Genomic DNA, 21226 nt, shown 5'->3' with positions numbered 1-21226 from the left:
GAGGGCAGCGAGCCTAGGTGCCCACTCTCTGCTCCGAGTTGCCATAAACTCTGAACTGCTGCAGCAAGCATGCCTCCCCAGAGGATGAGTGCAGGTCCACACCAGAGGAGTCCCTAAAATTTGGAGCTTTGAAACCCAGTCACACACCAGAGATAAAATAGCTCAGACACAGGCAGGGTGAAGGCAGGGATCTGAGGGAAGCCAAGCACACAAGGCTGATTGTTCTTCTGTGAGGGCTTCCTAAAGAGTAGGGAGCATGGAATCTCAGCACTGGGGCTAGAGACTGGGGCAGGGGCAGCCATTTTCATTCTGTCCATGAGCTCTGAAAGCCTTCAGAGAGCAAAACAGAGCCACCTAGTGGAGGCCAGAGCTATACACACACACACACACACACACACTCTGGAGAGGCATTCCCACTAGGGCAAGTCCACCTGAGAACCCCGGCAACAGGCTCCTCCCCAGAAAACCAACACACTTTGCAATCACCAAGTCTACTGATCATAGAGTGCTACAGAGCTTCAGCTCTAAGGGAAATAGGATCTAGCTTCCTTTTTATTTTTTTTTTCATTTTTAATTCCTCTTTTATTTTTTATTGTTTTTAAATTCTTTCATATGTATTTTGTATTTTTATATTTTTGTTTATTTATTTATTTTTGGATCGAGCTTTTTTTAACAAGTAGACCAAAGCATACCTAAGAAATAATTTTTTGTGTTGTTTTGGGTTTTTTTTTTTCTTTTCCTACTTTTCTCTTCTGGACAAAATGACAAAATTCACCCCAAAAGAAAGAACAGGAAGTAGAACTTATGGTCAGATATATTAATCCAGATATAAATAAGATTTCTGAACTAGAGAGTATCAGGATATATTCAATGTGTTGATTGGGAAACATGTGCAGCCAAGAGTACTTTATCCAGCAAGGCTGTCATTAGAGTAAAAGGAGGGATATAGAATTTCCCAGACAAACAAAAACTAAAGGAGTTCATGACCACTAAACCATCCCTGCAAGAAATATGAAAGGGGACACTTTGAATGGGGAAAAAAGACCGTAAGCAACAAAGACTAGAAAGGACCAAAGAACATCACCAGAAACACCAACTCTATAGGTAACACAATGGCACTAAACTCACATCTTTCAATAATCACTCTGAATGCAAATGGACTAAATGCTCAAGTCAAAAGACTTGATTAAAAGAATGGATTAAAACACACACACACACACACACACACACACACACACAAACCAAACAAAAACAAAAAACCCCAAAGATCCAACTATATGCTCCCTACAGGAGACTCATTTTAGACCTAAAGACATCAGCAGATTGAAAATGGGAGATGGAGAACCATCCATCATGCTAATGGACATCAAAAGAAAGCCAGGAGGAGTTAAGGCGGTAGAGAAATAGGGGGACCCTGGACTTTCCTTGTTCCTCAAACAGAGCTGTATGAGGTCAGATCACTTAGAACACCCAGAAAATTGATCTGAGGATTGGAAAAAGGATCTCAACAGCTGGAAGGAGACAGCTGGCAGCTGTGAGGTGCATGGAAGTGAATTGAGGGAGAGAAAAATTGCCTTGCCACAAAGGCAAGGGAACCCTTTCCAAGGCAAGAGAGAGAGGAGGAGTTAAGAGAGTGTGGCCTTGGGTTTCACACAAGAAGAAAACTTCACAGACCACAGGCTAGGGGGCCAGGGGAACAGAGGGTAGTAGAGTTTTTGCAAACAGTATGTGGAGCTCAGTCTCTCTGGTTTTGAAAGTGTGTGACTTTTGCCAGAGCAGAACTATGGCATATGCTTCAGGGGGAGAAGGAGGGTGCTGGCCAGAGAGTACACAAAGTGGTTTAGGGGTTTCCTAGGTCGCTTTGGGAGAGATTGTTCCCCTTTCTGGAGCACATTTGGAAAAGGGTATATTGCCTGTCCCACAGATGCCAGCAAACAGCCTTTCATCTGCAGGGGACAAAGGCACATGCAGAGGGTAGATAACCTGGTCTCTGCTTTTCCTGGTGCCAAACCACAAATTCTGTGCATCGTGCAAATGTGGGACTGTTTTTTCAGGGACAAAAGGCACTAATCAGAGTACAGTGAGGCTCTAATTTGAAGAAAGGAGCAGATCCGTGTAATGCTGGCTCCTTTAAGATTTGGAGTTTTGAATCCCAGCTGAATGCCAAAAATAAAACACAGGAAAGTTGTTTTGCCAGGTGGACTAATGACCCTCACTTTTCTGTGAGGGTTTCCTGAATAATGGGATGTGTGAAATATCATTTCCGGGTATGAGAAAGTAGGGTAGCACCATTTCACCTTCCCCACCAACACAGTTGCACTTCAGAGAGCAATTCAGCAGCCCCCAGTGGAAGTAGAAGCCACTTACAGCAAAACTTGCCCCCCTGTGCTTGGCAAATACATTTTCACTGGGACAGGACTGACTGAGCCAGCACAGCAGGCCTCTGCCCCAGAAGAGCAACACAGGACACCACATGGACCAATTCTACTGATCCTACAGTGCTTCAAAGCATCCCCTTCAATTCTGGCTGAAATAGGACCAGGCTGTGGGTTTGGTTTTATTTTTCCTTTTTCTTATTCCTTCCCCCCCTTCCCCTTCTTCTTTTCTTTCTTTGGAATCAGGCTCATAGTTCTTTGTTTGTGACCACTAAACCAGCTCTCCAAAAAATATTACAGGAGACCCTTTGAACAGGAAAAAGAGACCAAAAGTAACAAAGTCTAGAAGGAACAGAGAAAATAGAAAGGAATAGTGACTTTACAGGTAATATAATACCACTAAATCCACATCTTTCAACAATTACTCTGAATGTAAAGGACTAAATGTTCCAAATAAAACACATAAGGTATCAGAATGGATTTTTTTTTAAAAAAAACCATTGATAACCTGCTTACAAGAGACTCATTTTAGACCTCAAAACACCTCCAGATTGAAAATGAGGAGGTGGGAAACCATTTATCATGCTAATGGACATCAAAGAAAGCTAGAATACCCATCTTTATATCAGACAAACTAGATTTTATTTTTATTTTTTTCAAACTAGATTTTAAACCACAGACTGTAATAAGACATGAAGAAGGGCACTATATAATAATAAAGGGGTTATACAACAAGAAGATCTAACAATTGTAAATATTTATGCCTCCAATTTGGGAGCAGCCAAATATATAATTCAATTAATAAAAACTTAAAAAAACTCACTGATAATAATACAATATGACTGGGGGACTTTAACACCCCACTCACAGCAATGCACAGATAATTTAAAGATCAAGATCTAAGGGAAGAATTGGAAACAAGGTCTTTAAATGACTCACTGAACCAGATGAACTTAACAGATTTTTTCAGAGAACTTCATCCTAAAGCAGCAGAATACGTATTCTTTTCGAGTGCACATGGAATATTCTCTAGAATGGATCACATCCTGGGCCACAAGTCAGGCCTCAACCAGTACAAAAAGACTGAAATCATACCATGCACATTTTCAGGCCACAAAGCTATGAAATCTGAAGTCAACTACAAGAAAAAATTTAGAAGGACCACAAGTACATGGAGGTTAAAGAAAATCCTACTAAAGAATGAATGGGTCCAGGAAATTAAAGAAGTATTTAAAAAATACATGGAAACAAATAAAAATAAAAACATGAGAGTCTAAAGCCTCTGGGATGTAACAACGTGGTCCTAAGGGGGAGTATATAACAATATAGGCCATCCTCAAGAAGCAACAAGAAAAGGCTCAAATACACAACCTAACTTTTCACCTACAGGACTTAGAAAAGAATCAGAAAATGAAGCCTCAATTCAGCAGGAGAGGGGAAATAATAAAGATTAGAGCAGAAATAAATGATATAGGGAAAAAAAAAACAGAACAGATCAACAAAACCAGGAGCTGGTTCTCTGAAAGAATTAACAAGCTCGATAAACCCCAGCCAGGCTTATCAAAAAGAAAAGAGAAAGGACCCAAGTAAATAAAATCATGAATGAAAGAGGAAAGATCACAATCAATACCACAGAAATAAAAAGGATTATAAGAGAATATTATCAGCAATTATATGCCAACAAAACAGGCAATCAGGAAGAAATGGGTAAATTCCTAGAAACATATCAACTATCAAAACTGAAACAAGAAGAAATAGAAAACCTGAACAGACTCATGACCAGCAAGGAAATTGAATCAATAATCAAAAATCTACCAACAAACAGGAGTCCAGGGCCAGATGGCTTCCCAGGGGAATTCTACCAAACATTTAAAGAAGAATTAATACCTATTCTTCTGAAACTGTTCACCAAAAAAAGAGATGGAAGGAAAACTTCAAAACTTATCCTATGAGGCCAGCATTACCTTGATACCAAAACCAGAGAAAGACACTACTAAAAAGGAGAATTACAGATGAATGTCCCTAATTTTTAACAAGGATGCAAAAATTCTCAATAAAATACTAGCAAATCAAATTCCACAGTACATTAAAAAGATTATTCACCACAACTACATGAGATTTTTTCAAGGGCTTCAAGGGTGGCTCATCATTCACAAATCCATCAATGTTAATACACCACATTAATAAAATAAAGAGTAAGAACCATATGATCCTCTTAATAAATGCATTTGACAAAATACAGCATTGTTTCTTAATAAAAACCCTCAACAAAGTAGAAATAAAAGAAACATACCTTAACATTATTAAAGCCATGTACAAAAACCCACAGCTAATATCATCCTCAATGGGTAAAACTAAGAGCATTTCCCCTAAGGTCAATAACAACACAGGGTTGTCCACTCTCACCACCATTGTTCAACATAGTACTAGAAGTCCTAGCTTCAGCAATCAAACAAAAAGAAATAAAGGCATCCAAATCAACAAACAAGAAGAAAACTTTTACTCTATGCAGACAACATGAGTCCAAAAGACTCCAACAAAAAATTGCTAGACCTGATACAGGAATTCAGCAAAGTCACAGGATATAAAGTCAATATACAGAAGTCTGCTCCATTTCTATATACCAATAATGAAGCAGCAGAAAGAGAAATCAAGGAATCAATCCCGTTCACAATTGCACCAAAAACCATAAGATACTTAAGAATAAATCTAACCAAAGAGGTAAAAGATTCATTCTCTGAAAACTACAGAACACGTATGAAAGAAATTAAAGCAGACACAAAGAAATGGAAAAACATTCCATGATCAGGGATTGGAAGAACAAATATTGTTAAAATGTTTATGCTATCCAAAGCAATCTACACATTCAATGCAATCCCTATCAAAATAACACTAGCATTTTTCACAGAAATAGAACAAAAATTCTAAAATTTCTACAAAACCAGAAAAGATCCTGAATAGCCAAAGTAATGTTGAAAAAGAAAATAAAAACTAAAGGCATCACAATTTTGGGCACTAAGCAGTATTACAATGCTGTGATCATCAAGACAGTATGGCACTGGCACAAAAACAGACACATGATGAATGGAACAGAATAGAGAACCCAAAAATGGACTCAAAACTATATGGTCAACTAATCTTTGACAAAAAGGAAAGAATATCCAATGGAAAAAATGACAGCCTCTTCAACAAATGCCGCTGGGATACCTGGACAGCCACATGCAGACGAATGAAACTGGACCACTTTCTTATGGCATACACAAAAATAAATTCAAAATAAATGAAAGCCCATAATAGGCAACAGGAAACCAGGATAACCCTAGAGGAGAACACAGGCAGAAATGTCTTTGACTTTAGCTATAGCAACTTCTTTCTAGACGCATCACCATAGGCAAGGAAATAAAAGCAAAAATGAACTATTGAGACTTCAACAAGGTAAAAAGCTTTACACTGCAAAGGAGACATCAATAAAATTAAAAGGCAGCATGTAGAATGGGAGAAGATATTTGCAAATGACATATCTGATGAAGGGTTAGTATCCAAAATCTATAAAGAACTTACCAAACTCAACACTCAAGAAACAACACAATTAAGAAATGGGCAGAAGACATCAACAGACATTTCTCCAAAAAAGACCTACAGATGGATAACAGATAAAAACAAACAATGCTTAACACCACTCATCCTCGTGGAAATATAAATCAAAACCATGATGAGATACCATCTCACACCTGTCAGTATGGCTAAAATTAATAACACAAGAAACAACAGATGTTGGTGAGGATGTGAAGAAAGGGGAACCCTCTTACACTGTTGGTGGGAATGCAAACTGGTACAGCTGCAGCCACTCTGGAAAACAGTACAGAGACTCCTCAAAATGTTAAAAATAGAACTCCCCTATGATCCAAAAATTGTACTTCTAGGTATTTATCCAAAGGATATAAAAATAGTGATTCAAAGGGATACTCACCTTGATGTTTACAGCAACATGACATTATTTACAATAGCCAAACTAGGGGCACCTGGATAGCTTAATCCTTAATCAGTTATGTGTCTTGCCTTCTGCTCGGTCGATTTCAGGGTTCTGGGATTGAGCCTACATCAGGCTCCTTGCACAGCAGGGAATCTGATTTTCTCTCTCCCTCCAACACCTCCTCCTGCTCATGCCTCTCTCTCTCTCTCTCTCAAATGAATAAACTTTAAAAATCTTTAAAAAAAAAATAGCCAAACTATGGAGAGAGCCCAAATGTCCATCAACCAATGAATAGATAAGATGTGGTATACATCTATATGCAATGGAATATATGTATACACAATATATATATATATATATATGCAATGGAATATTACTCAGCTATCAAAAATAATGCAATGGAATATATATATGCAATGGAATATATATATGCAAAATATATATATATGCAATATATATATATATATGCAATGAAATGTTACTCAACTATTGAAAATAATGTAATCTAGCCACTTCCAATGACACAGATGGAGCTGGAGTACTTTATGCTAAGTGAAATAAGTCAGTCAGAAGAAAGACAAATACCCTATGATCTCACTCATATGTTGAATTTAGCAAAAAAACAGATGAACATATGGGAAAGGGGAAAAGAAAAAAGGAGAGAGGGAAAGAAGCTATAAGAGACTCTTAACAATGAAGACAAACTAAGGGGTGATGGAGGGAGGTAGGTGGGGAATGGGTTAGATGGGTGATGGGTATTAAGGAGGGCACTTGTTATGATGAGCACAGGGTGTTGTATATACATGATGTATCACTGATCTCTACTCCAGAAATCAATATTGCAGTGTCTGTTAACTACCTAAAAAAAATTTTTAAATGGAACAAAAAAATCATTCAAAATATTAAAAACAATTTTTTTGTAATGAAGTTCAACAAATTTCTGATATTCCCTGTAATAAATACATTTCTTGCCTTTAAAAAAGTAGTCTATGTGTCTGATATAGCTATTGCTACTCTAGATTCTTTTTGCTTCCATTTGCATATAATATCTTTCTACAAACTTTCACTTTCATTTTGTGTGTGTTTTTCTGTCTGAGGTGAGCTTGTTACAGGCAGCATATAGATGGGTCTTATTCTTTTATCCATTCTTCCACCTTATTCTGACATATTTTTAACAATCCTCACTATGAGATTTCATAAAATACACTGTATCATTCCCTTGCTAATATATCTTTGAAAGTGGATTTGTTATCCTTGACTGTTCTTTTTTTAAAAAAAAGATTTATTAATTCATGAGAGACACAGAGAGGCAGAGACTTAGGCAGAAGGAAGAGTAGGCTCCCCGGAAGGAGCCCAAACCGAGACTCAATCCCAGACCCCAGGATCATGCCCTCAGCCAAAGGCAGATACCCAACCACTGAATGCACCTAGGTATTCTTCCTCCACTGTTCTTAATGATATACCTCCTTCAACTCTCTTAGACTTAAAATTTCATGTTTATATTTTGTAAGTACTTAGTCCACTTATGGGTAATTGATGTTATAAGTAAACACTGTTTTGCACTTCAAATATTTAAAACAAAATAAACATAACCAATAAATCCTACTTTTAAATAAACTTACATAGCTTCTGGATTCATTATACAGATGGCTCCTGAACAGTGACATTTCTTTGTGTCATCATATGATATTCCCAGGCTGAGCCCAAGCAACTGCGTGACAATAATGGAAAATGCCTCCAAAGTTATCTCCTTGGGGTACTACATTAACAAAAACAAGAATTCAGATGAAAGACAAGTCATTTAAAGGTAAAAAAAAGTAATAATTTTCTAATTTTGAATACATTTATTATTTTACCAAATACTTAAGAATAGAAAATACAGTTCCTTGGACAGAAAAGATGCTGAAGTTCTTATGAAATTTTATTGAGATATAAGCAAAGTGAGTCTGTGCCAAGCTTTATCATGATTTAACAATGGAATATCTAACATAATTCTTAAGTAGCTACCAAAACTATATAAAAGAGCTCTTTCTCATTATATTTTTTGGCTATATGGACCATGATCTTCAATTCACCTAATTTCTTATGATAGCTCTTGTATTCATTTAGAATAGTTCATATGATACTCTGCTTGCCAGCACACAAAGTGGCCATGTAACCAAATTACTCAGTTTAAAAGTGCAATCAGCTTCCTATCAGGATTCTCCATGACTCAGTAACTCATATTAGGAGAAACAACAGAAAGACTCTCAAGATAGCATTCTTGTATTATGCTGCTCACATATTTTAACAAGTGCAGAGATAACATCCTTGCCAAGGAGAAATGTGACACTGGTAATTCATAATATGCAATAACATCATGATTTTTCCAGTTACCATAAAATCTGGCACAGAGTAAGGTACGGGTGAGGACAGATTATAAGGAAGATCAAGGCACTTCACTGCTATAATGACATGCTCTAATAAAAATTTGGGGTTCAAGTGGATTTTTATGGCAGAACTAGAGGATATACTTTATGAGAAATATAAAGAGAAAGCTGTGAATAAGCAACTGAGAATGCAAATAGGCAGTCATTAAGCCTCTGCAGCAGCACTGTAGTAATTCCTCATCTCCTATAGTGGTTAGATTGACATGGCTGAGGACCATGCACAAAGCATAAGGACTGCAGGACTGCAGAACTTAATTCTTAATTCTCTCTCTTAACAACTAAATTCTCAAATCTACCAGATTTAATAGGGAAGGCGTTAGAATCTGAAATTTGGGAAGGGAAAAATTGGAGTGATATACCTGGATTTCCCTTTCAGCATAAGAATCCTCCCTATAAATAATATGAGAGAGCCCCTACATTAAAAAAAAAGTTAACAAAAATAAATAAAAACTAAAAATAAAGTTTTGATAACAATACCTAGGTCATTTATGTCACTAACCCTTATGGCCTCCAGGTCCATATTAAGAATTACAACAGTAGTGATGTTAACAAGATGGCATCATAGGTCATTCCCAATTTCCCTCCCCTTCACAACAAGAACAACTAACAACTTTTCTTGGACAAGAAACTACCGTGAAGATCTTAGAATAAGGAGGTGAGCTTAAAGCACTCTCTGCACTACAGAAAACAAAACAGACCACATCAGAAGGGTAAGAGGGGTAGGGTAGGGTAGCTACACACTGACTACACTGTCCTTCCCCAATGCTGATATAGTGCCATATTAGGAGATCTTTCCAGAGTCTACAGTGCTTCGAGTGGGAAATGAAGATTCCAGTGTGGACATCCAGCTCCCCGAGCATTTTAGGTGACTTCTTGGGAATCCTCAGTCTGGTAGGCCCTCACAAGGAGCACAGAGGATGTTACATGGCTTGACCATGAGAAATCTGTGATGGAGAAAGGTGGAAAGGCTTGCAACAACCAGCACTTAAATCTTGGCAGACCAAGTTGCCACCTGCAGCACCCAAAAAGTAGTCCCAACCAGCAGTTTTGCCCATTTGTAGAGCTAAGAAAGTGATGTACTCTGCCCAGGGAACTCAATGAACAACAGGTCTTCCTAATTCAGGTCATAAAGACAGATTCAGACATCAGATTCAGACACTGATTCGCACATCAAAGACCACTGTCCCCACACCTACCCAGGCAGAGAGCTAAGTCATAACCCTGTCCAATGCTGAGTGTAGCTTCTGGACCCACCCGATCAAAAGCCAGGTCATAACACTTAGAAACTGCATAGTCCAGCAATATTCAAGTGGAGAGTATGGTAGGCATGGCTATTGTCCACAAAGCAAAAGCAATGGCACCTTTCAGCCATGGAACTTGGGGTACATGCCAGCTTAAGTTAAGACCACAAAAAGCCTTCTGCCCAGACAGAGAAGCTGATTCAAACCCCATCCATGGCAGCATGTAGCTCCTGACCCTTTCAAACCAGACAGCTTAACTGCAAACAACTGAGAGGCTGCTTAGAAATGGCTCTCCTGCCCTGCTGGGGAATGGGATCTAATTCTCAGCCCTACTGACCACTGAGTATAGCTCCTGGCCCTAACTGAACAGAAAGCTTACCTGGTACATCTGAAAGCTGTGAAGCCTAGCATCACTTGAACAGAGAAAATGGCAGGCAGAGGTGATCATCCACAGAGCAAAACCAAGGGCACCATTTAACCATACAACTTGTGGTACGGGTCAGCTTGAGTCAAGAACACAAAGCCAGGACACCTGGGTGGCTCAGTGGTTGAGTATATGCCTTTGGCTCAGGTAGTGATCCTAGGGTTCTGGGATCAAGTCCCACATTGGGCTCCCCACAGGGAGCCTATTTCTCCCTTTGCCTGTGTCTCTGCTTCTCTCTGTGTGACTCTCATGAATAAATTTTTTAAACCTTAAAGAAAAAAGACCACAAAGCCAGCTGATTCTCACATTCCAAATTTGCAATTTAAAGAGCAACTAAAATACAAAGGAACCAGACCTAGAATTCTATCATGTGGCCAGGAAGCTGTGGAACACTTTCTAGGGCCAAAGGGGAAGGAGGGTATTATTGCTTATATTCCTTCTCCACCTTGATAGTACAGATAAAAGCAGGGTCAGGGCACCTTAGCCCCCAGTGCCTCAGTAGGCCCTGGAGTCCTGACCCACACCAGACCCAGAAGGCCCCCCAGAAAAGCCTCACAGCGTGGCCCCATTGTGGCACACACAGGGATATCCTTGGATAGTGTCGACAATAACAATAGCATCAGCCATCTCATCAAGGTGATATATGTGCAAAGTATCCTGAGGTACTCCAGGCAAAGACACAGAGAGCCCCAGACCCTGGCCAGTGCCCACTTCAGCTCCAGCCATCCCATCAGGGCAGCTGTGGTGTGGAGTGCCCAGGACTTTCAGCCCACACCCATTACAGATCCCCAAGCCAACCAAAGCCATCAGGCACACACAGTCCACATAAGGATGTTCCTATAAAAGGCTGTTTCTTCAAGTCTAAGAGAAATGGCTATTCTATTTAATTCATAGAAACAAACATGAAAGACAAACAAAATGAAGCAACAGAGGAAGATGCTCCAAACTAAATAAGGCAAAAACCTTGGGAAAAAAAGCTAAACAAAACAGAGATAAGAAACCTACCTGATAAAGAGATAAAAGAAATGGTCAAAAACATGCTCACTGAACTGGAAAAAAGAGAGGATGAACTCAGTGAGAACTTCAATAAAGAGACAGAAAATATTTTTTTAAAAAAAACAATAGACCTGGGCAGCCCAGGTGGCTCAGCAGTTTAGCACCGCCTTCAGCCCAGGGCTTGATCCTGGGGCCCCAGGATTGAGTCCCACATTGGGCTCTCTGCATGGAGCCTGCTTCTCCCTCTGCCTGTGTCTCTGCCTCTCTCTCTCTTTCTCTCTCTCTCTGTGTCTCTCATGAATTAATAAATAAAATCTTAAAAAAAAATAGACTCGAAGAATAGAATAACTAAAATGAAAAAATATACTAGAGAGAATCAACAACATATGAGAGAATGCAGAAGATGAATTAATGATTGGGAAGACAGAGTAATAGAAAGTGCCCAAGCTGGAGTGCTTGGGTGGCTCAGTCAGCTAAGCATCTGCCTTCAGTGCAGGTCATAATCTTGGTGTCCTGGGATCGAGCCCTGCATTGAGCTCTCTACTCAGCAGGGAGTCTACTTCTCCCTCTCTCTCTTCTTCTGTGCTCTCTCTTACTCTCTCTCAAATAAATAAATAAAATCTTAAAAAAAAAAAAAAAAAAGTACCCAAGCTGAACAGCAAAAAAGTAAAACAATAAAAAACAAAAAGAATATTTTAAGGGATCTTTGGTACATCAAGCATACTAATATTCTCACTATAGGGACCCTAAAAAGAAAAAAGAGAGAGAAAAGAGCAGAACACTTATTTAGATAAATAATGGCTGCAAATTTCACTAACCTCGGGATAGAAATACAACCAGATCCAGGAAGCACTGACAGCCACTAAATAAATAAATAAATAAATAAATAAATAAATAAACCATAGGAAATACACACCACAACACATAATAGGTAAAACGGCAAAGATTAAAAATAGAGAATCTTCAAAGTACCAAAAGCAAAACAACTAGTTATATACAAGAAACCCCATAATAATGCTATCAGCTGATTTTTCAGCAGAAACCTTACAGGCCAAAAGGGAGTGGTATACATAATAAAAGTGCTAAAAGGAGAAAACTACAACAATAATACTCTCCCTGACAAAGTTATCATTCAGAATCTAAGGAAACAAAGAGTTTCTCAGACAAACAAAAGTTAAAAGAATTCATCAACACTAAACTGACCTTACAAGATATGTTAAAGGGATTTCTTTAAGTAAAAAAGATAATAATTAGAAGAAAATTATAAAAAGAAAAAATTCATGAGTAAAAGAAACAAAAGAAATGAGCACAGGGGAGAAAAAAGAGAGAGGGGGGCAAACCAAGAAAGAGACTCTCAACTGCAGAGAACAAACTGATGGTTACTAGAGGGGAGGTGGGTTGGGGGATAGGTGAAATAGGTGATGGGGCTTTAGGAGGGCACTTGTGATGAGACCGGCTGTTGTATGGAAGTGCTGAATCACTAAATTGTACACCTGAAAGTAATTTTATACTGCATATTAACTAACTGGAATTTAAATAGAAGCTAAAAAAAGAATGAAATCATGTCATTTGCAACAACATTAATGAATAGATCCAGAAGGTATAATGCTATATGAAGTAAGTCAATCAGAGAAAGATAAATACCATATGATATCACTCACACGAGGAACTTAAGAAACACAACAAATGAAGGGGGAAAAAAGAAGCAAACCAAAAACCAGACTCCTAACTATAAAGAACAAACTGATGGTTACTGAAGGGGAGGTGGGGAGACATGGGCAAAACAGGTAAGGAGGTTAAGAGTACATATCTTGATAAGCACTAAGTAATAAATAGAATTATTCAATCACTGTATTGTATACCTGAAATGAATGTAACTATATACTAACTATACCAGAAATAAAATTTTTTAAAAGGCCAATATGAATACCTGATACATTTAGGATATAAACCCTAGGATGCCAGAGAAAGAAGTGTCATTGAAAGAAAAGTCTGATCTACAAATGAATTCTGAACTGGCCTACATTCAGCCCTAAGAAGACATAAACTTTTATCTTGAACTCAATATATAATACCCAATTCAAAGAGAAAAACAATAATACACTAAACAATAAAATAAACTGGAAACTAAAGAAACAAACAAATAAAATAGTCAAGAGATACTCCATAAAAATAGGAAGCGTTCTAAGAAAAGGAAGATAAAATTCAATTTTCTATGGCAGTGATTTCACTGATAAAAGTTTAAAAAGTGAGAAAAATAATTAAACATCTCCATTAGATCCTGATGCCTAAAAGGTCATCCTTTGACCATCAAAGCTTTACTAGCATAATAATATATTTATTTCTTTACCCGAGTTAATATTATTTATGTATTCACATTTAAAATATTATTTACTAATTTAATTTTTAAATTAACCTATAGACAAAGTATAAAAGTTTTTATAGAATAAGTTATAAATTTTATAAATCTTGACAATGGATATAAGAAGTGTTCAATTATTTTAAATTCTTATTTTTCAAAGCAAGTAATCAATGGGCATTGCCTAAGGTAAGTCAATATAATATAAATAATAAGGGATGCCCGGGTGGCTCAGCAGTTGAGCCTCTGCCTTCCACCCAGGGCATGATCCTGGAGTCCTGGGATCGAGTCCCATATTGGGCTCCCTGCATGGAGCCTGCTTCTCTCTCTGCCCGTGTCTCTGCCTCTCTCTGTGTGTCTGTCATGAATAAATAAATAAAATCTTAAAATATATATATAAATAATAAGATATGAATAATAAAAATATAAATATCAAAATTATAAGATCATGTGATGTGTATCGTGCACATATATGTACAACTATAAAGTATATATATAATATGTAATGATATAAAATAATTTTAAAAATTTATAAAAATTTATTAAAAATATTTTATAACCCAAATAGGTGTTTGCTTGTAGATGTGAAATTGGAATAATAGCCTTACCAATAAAATAACTTCAAAGTGAAAATAAAGATTAAACAAAAAGTATGACAGAAATTCTTTAAAATGTTTCAAACCTTCAGAGTATTTAAAAGAAATATTTATGTCTCTTTTAAAAATCAATAACATTCATAAATATTTTATATATGTAAAAAATAAATGATACAATTAGATGCATCATTGAAAGAGTAATTGGTTGAGCAACTTTCCCACCCTATTACTTTTTTAAAAAACAAATTTAACTAAAAATATTTTAAATTATAAAATAAATTTTTTAAAGATTTTATTTATTCATTCATGAGAGACACAGAGAGAGGCAGAGACATAGGTAGAGGGAGAAGCAGCCTCCTTGCAGGGAGCCCGATGTGGGACTCAATCCCGAGTCCCTGGGATCACCACCTGAGCTGAAGACAGACGCTCAACCACTGAGCCATCTAGGCGTCCAAAGAGCATATTTACTTTAAATAATAAATTTAGCTGCAAGAAGAACTTAACCAGAAATTATAAAGTATTAAATAGGACTACTTGAAGAAGATGAGGAAGAATTACTATTAACTTTTGCTTTTTATACTCATAATTAAAACAATTTTTGCCCTGTACATGCATAAATTTTGTAATAAGAGTATCAGAAATAAAAATATGCACTGCAAAATCCCATTTTTACAAAAATGTAAGGAGAAGGAGCCACAGTAACAGATAAAAACACAATATAGAAGATACATATTAATCAAAATATAAATAGTGATTATCACATCCTGATTGGGGAGATGCCATAAATTTATACAAATGTCCTTATATATTCTATATGCTTTTAAAAGGGGACATAACATATTTTATACTTTAGGGATGCCTAGGGGGCCCCTGGTTGAGTGTCTGCCTTTGGCTCAGGGCACGATCCCAAGATCCTGGGATGGAGTCCCACATCAGGCTCTCTGCAAGGAGGCTGCTTCTCCCTCTACCTATGTCTCTGCCTCTCTCTGTGTCTCTCATGAATGAATAAATAAAATCTTTAAAAATTTTATTTTATAATTTAAAATAATTTTTAGTTAAATTTGTTTTTTAAAAATTTGTAAATTTGTTTTTTAAAAAAGTAATAGGGGTGGGAAAATTGCTCAACCAATTACTCTTTCAATGATGCATCTAATTGTATCATTTATTTTTTACATATATAAAATATTTATAAATGTTATTAATTTTTAAAAGAGACATAAATATTTCTTTTACTCTTTGAAGGTTTGAAACATTTTAAAGAATTTCTGTCATACTTTTTGTTTAATCATTGTTTTCACTTTGAAGTTATTTTATTGGTAAGACTATTATTCCAATTTTACATCTACAAGCAAACATCTATTTGGGTTATAAAATATTTTTTATAAATTTTTATAAATTTTTTAAATTATTTTTTACACATAATGTTTCATGATGCACTATTCTATATATTAAAGAATACATGTGTATTTCTGATATTTTTATTCTACTTTCACAAAATACTCTCCCTTCTACACACTTCAAATTTTTAACAGTAGTAGAAAGTAAGTGTAATCTCTCAATGCAAGTATAAGTAAAACTGTATAAAATCTTTGCTATAATGTTGAATGATTTTTAAATGTATAAATTTTTTAAATAGTAAGATTAAATAATTACATACCAAAGCAATTCCAGCAGAATAATGAGTAACACACATCTTTCCAGGAATTGTGGCTCCCATATAATCTTGATAATCTCTATACCTAAATAAATAAGTATGTATTTATAATTAACTTTGACAATTCAAAGGTGAGAATTGCTGCTAGTAATTAAGTCTATAGTCCATAAAATCCTAGTCTGAAGCAAACTGATGTACAACCTTTCCATACATCTTTATTGTCTCAAATTTGGAAGACATTCATTAAGCACACCATATTTCTAAAATATATCCAATGGATCCAGGTTTTTTTATGGCTTTACTGTTTTCATCATATTTATTTAGGATTACTAAAGCCTCTGAACAAAACACTTTGATCAAAAGTATTTTGCTAAGTAACAACGAAAAATAGTTTTAATACATGGATTAAAAATGTTCATTTTCTTGTAGAAAAACTTACCAGTTTCTCATAAGAATGACTTTATGGTTTCATAACTTAACATTATTATGTCTGCTTTGAATAAGGGCCCATATAAATTGTCATGTAATTAATAGCACCATTATCAGAGATTTTTCATAAAAATTATTCCACGTAATTCTCAAATCAAGCCAGTGAAATAAATATTATTATCCCCATTGAACAAATCATACATCAGATGAGACGTATAAGTAAATTTCTCAAGGTAGCATGATTAATAAGTGCTAGTGAAAGATATGAATTTAGGCAATCTGAATCCAGAGTCATACTCTCAAATACTAAGATGTAGACACTCCAAACATATTCTGCCATCTTTAGAGCCTCCATCAAAGCAAACATTTCAAGATGTATATAAAGAAACTTGTTTCAATTATCAATTTAAAACATCCCCTCAGTTTCAACTGCACTTCACTTCACATTCCACTGTCTCCCTACTGCTGCCTTTATTCTGTCTCTGATATTTTTCTGTATCTAAGCCTTGTTTTTCTATATCTAAACACTTGTTTGCAAGTATTCACTCTTAACATGCAACCTTGGCTTCCCCCCCCCCAATGTTTAAAGTATTCTTCACATTCTTTTTTAATCCAAGATAGTGTACTAAAAGATTGTGCAAATGCAAGGATGTTTGCTCTCACCACTGGTATTTAGCATACTAGAGGTCCTAGCCTGTTAAATAAGGCAAGAAAATAAAATAAAAGATATTTGATTGGAAAGGAAGGAATATAATCTTCTCTGTTTATAGATGATGTGATTGTCTACCTAGGAAATCCCACAGTATATAAATAAGCTACTAGAACAAAGTGTGTTCAGCAGGTTTGCATGTTTCAAAGTCAACTATAAAGTCAATCTGATTTTTATATACTAGCAATAAAATATTTGAAACTAAAGTAAAATGAAACATTACAATAGTGCTAATGTTATTTAAGGGTACAAACATGCAATGAGTAGTCAATAAGACCTAGAGATCTAATACACAGTATAGTAGATATAGATAACAATGTTGCATTATAATCTTTAAATCTGCTAGAAGCCTAGAACTTTATTATTCCAAGTACTAAAAGAGAAATGATAATTATATAACATGACAGATGTGCTTATTACTACAATGGCAATCATATAATACACAAATGTATTTATTAACATGTTATATACCTCAAATTTACAGTGATATGTAACATTCAAATAGATTTGAATAAAAAATTTAAAAAATAAGTATTTTTCCATTTTGTGTTCAAAAAAGAAGAAAAAAATTGCACCAAAGACATGATATACTAGGATATAAAGCCAACATAATGTGAGAAAGATCTGTATGCTGATAGAGCACTGATATATCTATACTGACAGAACTATATGCTACAGAACACTGATGAAAGAAATTAAAGATCTAAATAAATGGAAGAATATACCAAGGTGGCTGATTGGAACACTTAGTGTTATTAAGCTATCAGTTCCCCCTAAACTACTATATAGACTCTACGCAGTTCCAATCAACATTCCAGCAAGATATTTTATAGCAACTGAGAATTTTAATCTAATATTTACATAGCAAGGCAAAAACTTAGAATAACCAAAACAATTTTCAAAAGGAAAAAACACATTTGGAGAACTTATACTACTTGATTTAAATGATTTTTATAAAACTAAAGTAAGGCAGTGTGTTATCAACAAAAGGATAGAACAAAAATAGACTCTTACATAAAAAGTCAAATGATTTTTGACAAAAGTGCAAAAGCAAATAAATGGAGAAACTATAGTCTTTTTAAGAATTGATGCTGAATAATTCATTATTCATATGCAAAAAATGGCATTCTCCATATCTCATAGCATATACAATAGTTAACTCAAAATGCGTAATAAATCTAAATAAGAAAAACTTAAAACTATAAGGCTTCTAGGAAAAGATATAGTAATCTGTAAACTTGGGTAAGGCAAAGATATTTTTAGGTACAATATCAAAAGCATGATTCATAAAATAAAAATTGTTAATAATGAATTCATCAAAATCTGCTTTTTAATATAATACTGTTAAGAAAATGAAAAGATAACTCACAGCCAGAAAATATTCTGAAATCATATATATTATAAAGGACATGTACCTGAATGCTTAAAGAATACCTAATAGGAAGAGCTGGTCTAAGATGGCAACATAGTAAGATCCTGATCTTACCAACTCCAAAGACACACCAAATCTACATCTATTTATAGAGCAATTCCTCCTGAAAAAGAAGGGCTAACTGAATAGCTTCTGTACAACAAAAGATAGAAAGGCAAGAGAGAATGGCAAGACAGAAGGAAACATAGTAATGAAGAGAACACCCACATCCAACACTGCAAACAGCGAACAGCGTTTGAAAAGGTATAGTACTAAGCGACCAGAACAGATTCATCTGCCCTGGGGCACAGAAAAAAAAAAAAAACAACTGTGGTTAGAAGAGCAACTAGTACGTAAAGGAGCCAGCTCTAGAAATCCACCAAATGGTAGGGGAGTTGCTGGAACTCCCTCGAGGACAAGGGAGCTGGCACGTGCAACAGTTTATGTTTCTCTTCTACCTTGATCATGTGAATGGGAGCAAGGTGCAAATGCCCTGGCTCATTTATCACTTCAGTAAGCCCTATGTTCCTGACCCTACCAGCCTCACTTGTTCCACAGGGATGCCCTGGTCAGTGCTCACTGCAGCTCTAGCCATCATTCCAAGGCAACACACATGAAAAGCCACCTCAGAACAATCCAGGCCCACACCACTGCAGCTTCCCACAGCTTCGTAGGCACTCCCAACACAGAACACTCGAGGTCCTCCAACTGACACCTGCTTCAGCTCCAGTCACCCCAAGACAGGGTGCCCCAAGCTATCCTGCCTCCAAAATCTCCAGCCCATGCACATCTGGGTTCCAGCTGCCTCACCAGGACACTCCCACCCTGAGTATCCCAGAATACCCCAGATTGCATTCACTTTAGCTTCAGCTGTCCTGCCATGGTACCCTCTGCACAGAACACCCCAGAATCCTCTGGTCTGCATCCAATCTTGGCTCCAGCAGTCCAGCCTGAGCAGAGTCCCAGAACACCATGGCTTGTATACACTTCAGCTTCAGCTATCCTGTTACGACTCCCTTCGTATAGAAAGCTAGGACACCACCTTGCCTGCACCCACTTCAACTTCAGCTGTCCTGCCAAGATGCTCACTGTGCAGATTGCCAGGGAGCCCATCAGCTTGCAATCACTTCAGATTCAGCTGTCATATTAGGATACCCTCTGTGTGTAGAGCCTCAGACCACCCCAGCCCACACCCACTTCAGCTCTGGCTATCCTACCAGAGCAGCTCCAGCATAGAGTAAGTACACCATGGCCCCTAACCCACTTCATCCACAACTCCGACCAGGAAAAGTCAACAAGCACACACAGTCGATACAAGGATGAATATACACAAGACCGTTCCTCCAAGTTTAAGAAAGGTAGATTTTCTAATTAATAGAAACAAATACAGAAATTCAAGAAAAATGAAGATGCAAGGGAATTGCTCAAAAGAAAGAACAAGACATCAGAAAAATAACTACATGAAAAAGAGATAAGCAATATGCCTGATAAAGAATTTAAAGTAATGATCACAAAGATGCTCACTGGACTGGACAGAAAAGTGGAAAAGCTCAGTGATACCTTCAATAAAAGGAAAGTTATTTTTTAAAAATCAATCTGACTTGAAGAATACAATAAATTGGGATCCCTGGGTGGCGCAGTGGTTTGGCGCCTGCCTTTGGCCCAGGGCGCGATCCTGGAGACCCGGGATCGAATCCCACGTCAGGCTCCCGGTGCATGGAGCCTGCTTCTCCCTCTGCCTATGTCTCTGCATCTCTGTGTGTGTGTGTGTGTGTGACTATCATAAATAAATAAAAATTTTAAAAAAAGAATACAATAAATTTTAAAAAACACTAGAACCAACAGTATATTAGTAGATGTAGAAGAATGGATCAGCGATCTGGAAGACAGAATCATGGAAAGCACTCAAGCTGAACAGCAAAAAGAAAAAGGCATTTTTTAAAAGTGAAAATAGGTCTAGGGACCCACTGGACATCAAGAGGAAACAGACATTCTCTTCATCATTAGAGTCCAAGAATGAAAATAGAGAGAGAAAGGAGCAGAAAACTTACTTGAAATAATAGGTAAAAACCTCCCTAACTTTGGAAAGGCAATAGAAAGCCAGGTTCAGGAAGTAAGAGTTCCAAGCAAGAACAACATGAAAATGTCCACACCACATACTCTACCTGGCAAAGTCATCATTCAGAATTGAAAGAGAAATAAAGAATTTACCAGATGAACAAAAATTAAAGGATTTTATCACCTTTAAACCTCCTCACAATAAATGTTAAAGGGACTTTTTTAAGTGGAAAAAAAAGCCATAATTAGAGGTAAATTATGAGTCAAAAGATACAAAGTATGACCACATACATATAAAATGTAAAGGAGGGTGTAAAAAATAAAAAGACCATAAACTTTAAATACAGACTATTAAATACTTAGGAGGTTACATGTGAACATCATGGTAACCATAAACCCAAAAACTATAATAGATACACATAAAATAAAGAAAGCCAAATATAATACTACATAAACTCATCAATCACAAAAAGAGATCAAGATAAGAAGGAACAGAGAACAACAAAAACAACCAGAAAACAATTAAAATTGCAAAAGTATATATCTGTCAATAATTACTTTAAATTTAAATG

The 21226-nt window shown here is 36.4% G+C and overlaps 1 protein-coding gene across 1 annotated transcript in view; it reads right to left on the bottom strand.

The window, feature by feature from the left end:
- ADAM32 (ADAM metallopeptidase domain 32) overlaps positions 1-21226 on the bottom strand; it is a 190698-nt gene that overhangs the window by 120189 nt on the left and 49283 nt on the right. Inside the window, exons 11-12 of the mRNA XM_041751039.1 lie at positions 16051-16132; positions 7971-8107 (exon numbers count right to left, since the gene is read on the bottom strand). Of these exons, the coding sequence (XP_041606973.1) occupies positions 7971-8107; positions 16051-16132 (219 nt within the window). The remainder of the gene's footprint in view (positions 1-7970; positions 8108-16050; positions 16133-21226) is intronic.

Source organism: Vulpes lagopus, chromosome 4 (assembly GCF_018345385.1).
Source record: "Vulpes lagopus strain Blue_001 chromosome 4, ASM1834538v1, whole genome shotgun sequence".
NCBI classification, from domain to species: Eukaryota; Metazoa; Chordata; class Mammalia; order Carnivora; family Canidae; genus Vulpes; species Vulpes lagopus.
The sequence above is the reverse complement of the archived record's forward strand: the minus strand, read 5'-3'. Positions and strand labels throughout refer to the sequence as shown.